General features: G+C 49.3%; 1 protein-coding gene across 1 annotated transcript; it reads left to right on the top strand.

The window, feature by feature from the left end:
* The first annotated feature begins 243 nt into the window (after window positions 1–243).
* On the top strand, window positions 244–1,488 carry ACTL9 (actin-like 9). The gene has a single exon (XM_006896344.1). It carries the CDS (start codon window positions 244–246, stop codon window positions 1,486–1,488), a length of 1,245 nt encoding a protein of 414 aa, XP_006896406.1.
* The last annotated feature ends 5,609 nt before the right edge of the window (window positions 1,489–7,097 follow it).

The following is a 7,097-nucleotide window of genomic DNA, read 5'->3' as shown; positions in this document are numbered from 1 at the left end:
TCATCTCAGTTACGTGGTAGACCTTCATCTCTCCTTATGGCAAAATTCACTCCTAACTTGCATTGTGAAGTCTGCCCAACGCAGGCTTAGAGGACACAGGGTGATGTCATAGACCAGAGGCCCATCATCTGTCCCTCTCTTTGCCCTGTCCTTCCCCTCAAGCCTCCAACTCTTCTCCCAGCAGAAGCGGACAGCCGCCCCCAAGCCCACCATCTGGCCCAGTCCACCCATCGACGAAAAACAATGGACTCCAAGCCCCAGGGGGCCCAGTCCTACCCAGAGGCCCCCAGACCTGGCCTGAGCCCCAGCTCAATCCCGGGGAACACCATTCTGCGGCCGGAGCCTCCAGACATGGTGGGTGACAGGTCTCCAGCCACGAAAGGCGCAGTAGTCATAGACATGGGCACCGGCACATGTAAGGTGGGCTTCGCAGGGCAGGCTCGGCCCACCTACACCGTGGCTACCATCATGGGCTACCGGACCAAGAAGTCCACCCAGGAAGGGCCATCGGTGCTGGAGACGTTCATTGGTGAGGCGGCCCGGGGGCGCCTGGAGCTGACGCTGGTGCAGCCGATGCGCAGTGGCATCCTGGTGGACTGGGACGCCGCTGAAATTATCTGGCGCCACCTTCTTGAGCACGACCTGGGCGTGTCCCCTCCGGACCACCCTCTGCTGTTCTCCGACCCACCTTTCAGCCCAGCCACCAACCGCGAGAAGCTGGTGGAGATGGTGTTCGAGGCGCTGCGCTCGCCCGCCATGTACGTGGCTTCGCAGTCGGTGCTGTCGGTCTATGCGCACGGGCGCGTCAGCGGGCTGGTGGTCGATACAGGCCATGGGGTCACTTATACGGTGCCAGTCCTCCAGGGCTACAACCTGCCACATGCCACCGAGCGCCTGGACCTGGCGGGCATGCATCTGACGGCCTTCCTGGCGGAGATGCTGTGGGGCGTGGGCCTGGACCAGTGCCAGCAACAGGACCTGGAGACGCTGGAGACCATCAAGCATTGCCACTGCTACGTGGCTCCGGACTTCCTTAAGGAGCAGGCCCAGCCGGAAAAGGAGATTGGCCAGATGCTGAAGCTGCCCGATGGCAGGGTGGTCACCCTGGGCAAGGAGCGCTTCCAGTGCCCGGAGCTGCTCTTCAATCCCCCCCACATCCCGGGCCTGTCGCCCGTGGGCGTCCCCACCATGGCCAAACAGAGCCTAAGCAAGGTGGCTCAGGAGCTGCGCGCAGACGTGGCCCACAACGTGCTGCTGTGCGGAGGCTCCTCGCTCTTCCCCGGGTTCGAGGGCCGCTTCCGGGCTGAGCTGCTGCGCTCGCTGGCCCCCGAGACCCACGTGGTGGTGGCGGCTCAGCCCACGCGGAACTTCTCGGTGTGGATCGGCGGTTCCATCCTGGCCTCGCTGCGCGCCTTCAAGTCCTGCTGGGTCCTCCGGGAGCAGTATGAGGAGCAGGGGCCCCACATCGTGTACCGAAAGTGCTACTGAGGGCGAGAGGGCGGTCAGTAAAGACTCGGCCACATGACCCTTTGCACTGTCCCTGTCCTCTTCATCACCAGGTCCACCCAGAGACAGCCCACAATCCATCCCTGGTGACATTCCAATTCTAAGTCCACCTCCCCCATAATCAACCTCCTTGTCTCACCGTCCCATGATCTGTACCCCCAGGTATCCTCATAGTGGGTTTTTCCCTAATCCACACCCAAGAGAGCCTCAAATTCTGCCCCTCTACTCACTCTCGTCTTCTATTGCTTATGACACAGACCTTCCTAGGTTCCAAAGCCCTCAATTCACCTCTTTCCTTAGACCTGCGGTGTTGAACAAGAGTCTGGATGTCCCAAGGACTGACAAAAGAACACAGAGATATGTCTTGGAGGAAGTCTGGCTAGAGTGCTTCTTGCAGGTCAAGATGATAAAGCTTTGTCTCACACACTTTGGGTGTGTGGCCTATTCCTTGGAGAAGGACATGGTGCTTGGAAAGGTGGAGGGTTGCTGAAGAGACTGCAGCAATAGGTTTAAGTATGTCAGAGATGGGTTGGACTGCATCGGATGAAGACTCATCAGCAATCTATGTTATGCAGATGACACACCCTTGCTTGCTGAAACTGAGGAGGACCTGAAGCTCTTGCTGCAGAAGGTTAAAGACCATAGTCTTCAATATGGATTGAAGCCCAGCATCAAGAAAACAAAGATTCTCACCACTGGGCCAATTGGCAGCACCATAATAGATGGAGAAGAGATTGGGGTTATTAACAATTCCAGCTCTCTTTTTGTGTGTGTGAGAAAAATTTGTATTTAGAATTTGCCAGCTATACTCCGTTTGTTGTTGTTGTTGTTGTTATGTGCCGTCGGGTCGCTTGCAACTCATAGCGACCCTATGTACAACATCCCTAAACTCCGCTCTGTCCTGTGCCAATTGCACTGTCTCTGACACTCCCATCCCGATTACCCCAGTCACTGAATAAATCCACCTCATAGAGGGCCTTCCTCTCCTGCGCTGTCCCTCCACCCTCCCAAGCATGATGTCCCTCTCCAAGGACCTGTCCCACCTTACAACGTGGCCAAAGTATGTCAGACGAAGCCCCAGAATCCTTGCCTCCAAGGAGCCACCCAGTTTAACTCTTTCCAGGACAAATCTGTTTGTTTTCCTAGCAGTCCATGGTATTCTCAGTTTAGATAATCCAAATTTTTTTGGCAGCATCCAAAGCATCATAATTAGGAGCAAGTCGAACATAGGCCTTTTTCTCTCCATCAGGCCTAATCAAAGTGTTGACCTTGGCCATATCAATGTCACAGAGCTTCTTTACAGCTTGTTTAATTTGGTGCTTGTTGGCCTTGACATCCACAATGAACACAAGTCTGTTGTTATCTTCTATCTTCTTCATGGCTGACTCAGTGGTCAGGGGAAATTTGATGATGGCATAGTAGTCAAACGTGTTTCTCTTGGAGGCTCTCTTCTGGGGGTATTTGGGCTGCCTTTGAAGTCTCAGCGTCTTATGCTGCCGGAAGGTGGGTGACATGCAGATCTTATTTTTTTTTTTTACTGTGGATGTCCTTCAGGACTGCCTTCTTGGCCTTTAATGCTTTGCTTGGCTTCAGTTTGGGGAAGGACAGGGGCTTCCTTCTTCACTTTCGGTGCCATCTTCGTAGAAAGCCACAATCAACACTCTTAGCACCAGCAGTCAGAAAATGAAAAGATTAATTGCACTGGGGAAAATCTGCTGTCAGGGTGCTGAGAAGCAACAATGTCAGTCTAGAGATTAAGGCGCACCGAATCCAGGTCCTGGTCTTCGCAATAACTTGCTATGCTTCAGAGAACTGGACGATGACGAAAGATGACAGAAGAATTGATGCCATCAAGTCGTGGTGCTGGAGAAGAGTCTTGAACTAACGTCATGGACCACCAAGAAAACAAATAAGTCTGTCTCAGAGAGGTGAAACCAAGTTTCTCCTTGGAGGCTAGGATTTTGAAGCTCCATCTCACATACACTGGGCATGTGGCTGGATGGGACCAGTCCTTAGAGAAGGACACCATGCTTGGAAGGGTGAAGGGACAGTGTAGGAGAGGAAGACACCAGATGAGATGGATTGATACAGTAACTGGGGCAATGAGGGTAGGTGTGTCGGAGTCAGTGAGACTCGCTCAACACAAGCGTAGGCTTCAGAACTGTTGTTTGTAGGATCGTTACGAGTCACAGCAACTTGAGGGCACATAACAACATGTCAGAGATGATGAGGGTGGCACAAGATAGGACAGCATTCAGTCTGTTCATAGGGTCGCTATGAGTTGACCTCAAGGGCACCTAACAGCATCAACTCATGCCTTTGAGGCCCGCATGCCCTCATCTCCTATTTTCCCCTCCCAAAGGACCTTGCACTGTGATGCTCTAATCCCTAAATACATCTCCATAGTTTTCCCTAGTTTTAATTCCCCTAAATATCCCTTAAGACCCACACCCCTGGTTCTGAGCACCACATAACTCCTCCTTGGTTTTCTCTTGTCTGCTTCTTCTCAGATGTCTCCTGCATTCTTACATTTCAGAGAGTCCCCAGAACCTTCCCACAGGATCTGAACCCTCAAATCTACTGCAAAGATCCGTGTTCTGACTCTCAAGGGTCTCCCTACAGCAATCCACAAAAGGACTCCCTGGGGTTCAAAATCCATCTCCAGATTCTACTAGCCCCAAAACATCCCTCCTCAGCCTCCCCCCATCCAGGTGTCTGACGCAGCCTGTCACCCAGCTCCCATTTTTACCTCCAAAGCTCAACATATTCTGACCACCATGGTCTCACAGAGAACCCTCCTCCTCCATCTTCACCCAGAGGCACATCCTCTGACACTTCAGTCTACCAAGCTGGACATGCTGTGCCCCGCGCCCCAGGACAACACACTGTTGATGATGTCACTGACAGGTTCTGCGGCTTCCTCCTCATCTGTCACTAGAGATACTCCCAGGAACACCTCATGATGGACTCTAAAAACACTCCACCTCAGAACATAAAAAGAGTCTTCAAAACCAGCCTTAACACCTTAGACCACCAGTTGAAATTTTGTCACCAAGGAGTAACTTCCTAGAGAAATCCCACTAGTGGGATCCCCACAGAACACAAGTTTCCACCCAACAACTCACAAGTCCTCCAAGGTCAAGGTCCTGGATTGACCCTGACCACTTCCCATAGTTGCTTCTCCAAAGCTACAGAAATTCATCTATTCCTATTGGAGGCCAGGGCCTGGAGTGGAAGTTAGTCCCCACAAAATAGGGAAGCTGTACACTTTGTCCATCAGAGTCCTAGGAGCCCTGAACTCCTTCCACCTGCATCCTCAGATGCTTTGCCTCCACTGGCTGAAGCCAGGATCTCAAGACCCCTTTCTCCCAGACATCAGAAGGACTCATCTCCCCACTGTTCTGATAAAACACAAAAGCACTACCATTCAGTGTAGATTGCACTTCAACATCAAGAAAACAAAGTTTCTCACAACTCTACCAATAAAGATTATGATAAATGGAGGTTGCCAAGGATTTTGTTTTACTTGGATCTGCAAAAGGAGTAATCAAAAAATTCACAAAACAAACAAAAAGATGAAAAAAATCATACATTAGGCAAATCTGCTGTAAATTTTTTTCTTAAATAATCGGGGAGGGGGTTATTTTTCTTTGTGTGTGTGTGTGTGTCCGTGTGTGTGCACGCGCACGCCTTCAAGTCGGATCTGACTGGTATAGAAGATTGCCCTTCCTTCTCCAGCAAAGTGTCTGGTGGATTCAAACCACATACCTCTGGAATTGCAATGCAGCTTCTGGCCACTAGGCCACCAGAGCTCCCTTGTAAAATATTTCTTAATAAACATGACACCAGAATGGGAGAAGGGGGCGCTATCCCAAGGGAATGGATGATTGAACGTTGTATGTATGGCTATTGACCATTTGGAACAAGTCATGCATTACAAAGTGAATTGGAGGAGAGGGAGAGAAGAAGAATGTATCCGTGACTGAATGAAGACTCATCCTTTGCATAAACTTTCATTAAAATAACAATTTTTAAGAAATAAAGTGAAGAAGAGCAAGAAGGTCACTTTAAGGACTAAGGTACATTTGACCCATGGTATTTTCAATCATATCATATACATGTGAAAGTTGGATAGTGAATAAGAAAAAGGAATTGATGCCTTTGGATTATGTTGCTGGGAAAGATCATTGTCCATGCTAAGAACTTCCAGAAGGAACAAATCTTTCAGAAGAAGCTGCCGTTGTTGTTTGTTGTTGTTGTTGTTGTGTGCTATCGAGTTGAGTGTGATTTATAGTGACCCTGTGTACAACAGATCTGAACTCTATTCTACCCTGCACCATTCTCATTAGCTCCGACATATTTAAACAAACCCGTTGCTGCAGTCACTATGTCAATCCATCTCATTGAGGGTCTCCTCTTTTTCTGATCTCTCCAAGTATGATGTCCTTCTCCAAGGAATAGCTTTTCCTAGCAACATGCCCAAAGTATGTGAGATGAAGCTTCAACATCTTTGCCACCAAGGAGCACACTGGCTGCACTTTCTCCAAAACGTATCTGTCTGTTCTTTTGGCAGCCCATGGGCTATTCATACTCCAACACCAGAATTCAAAGGTATCAGTTCTTCTGTCATCCTTATTCATTGTCTACTTTCAGACACACAACAAACAGTTGGAAAGACCATTCTCGGGGAGGACTAGTTCCTAAAGGCCATCATGCTTAGTTAAATAGAGGATCAGTGAAAAAAGAGGAAGGCCATGAATTGACGCAAGAGCCACAGCAATGGGTTCCAACAGAGCAATGAGTGTGAGGCACAGACTGGGTAGTGGTTTGTGCTCATGTACTGGGGGGGAGGGGGGTCACTGAGTGAGAATCGACATAATGACATCCAACAGCAAAACTAATTCATCTCATTTGGATCCACAATCAACACCCTCGGTATCAGCAGTCAGGAGATCAAGAGATGTATTGCACTGGGAAAATCTGCAGTCGAGGACCTCTCCAAATTATTGAGGAGCAATGATGTCAGTTTGAGGACTAAGGTGCATCTGGTTCACACCATGGTCTTTTCAGTCACTTACTATGCATCTGAGAGCTGGACAATAAATAAGGACAGAAGAAGAATGGATGCATTTGAGCTGTGGTGTTGGAGAAAAGCGCTGATTATCCCTTAAACTACCAAAAGAGCAAACAAATATATCTTGGGGAAAGTGCAACCAGATTGCTCCTTAGAGGAAAGGATGATAAAACTTGGTCTTACATATTTCAGGCATGTTTCTAGAAGAGGCTATTCCTGGAGAAGGACATCATGCTTGGGAATATGGAGGCTTGGTGAAAGAGAGGAAGACCCTTAACCATTGACACAGCGACTGCCGCAATGGGCTCAAGAGTGTCAGAAATTGTGAGGATGACGTAGAAGAGGACAAGGTTCTGGTTATTCACGGGGTCTCTATGGGTTGTACTCCACTCGACAGCACCTAAAAACAACAGTAAAAACAACCTCAGCTTATCTATGTTCACACTGTCTTTCTTTCTCACTTCATTCATTCCTTAAACCAGTCAGTATCGTCGAGCATGTCTCATACACGCAATCA

The sequence above is a fragment of the Elephantulus edwardii genome, unplaced genomic scaffold (assembly GCF_000299155.1).
Source record: "Elephantulus edwardii isolate Elephantulus edwardi_28Jun2011 unplaced genomic scaffold, EleEdw1.0 scaffold00185, whole genome shotgun sequence".
Lineage (NCBI taxonomy): Eukaryota > Metazoa > Chordata > Mammalia > Macroscelidea > Macroscelididae > Elephantulus > Elephantulus edwardii.
Note: the sequence above shows the minus strand (reverse complement) of the source record. Positions and strands in the feature narration are given on the sequence as shown.

Excerpts from the sequence above, each read along its gene's own strand:
- ACTL9 (XM_006896344.1), top strand. The coding sequence starts at position 244 with ATGGACTCCAAGCCCCAGGGGGCCCAGTCCTACCCAGAGGCCCCCAGA.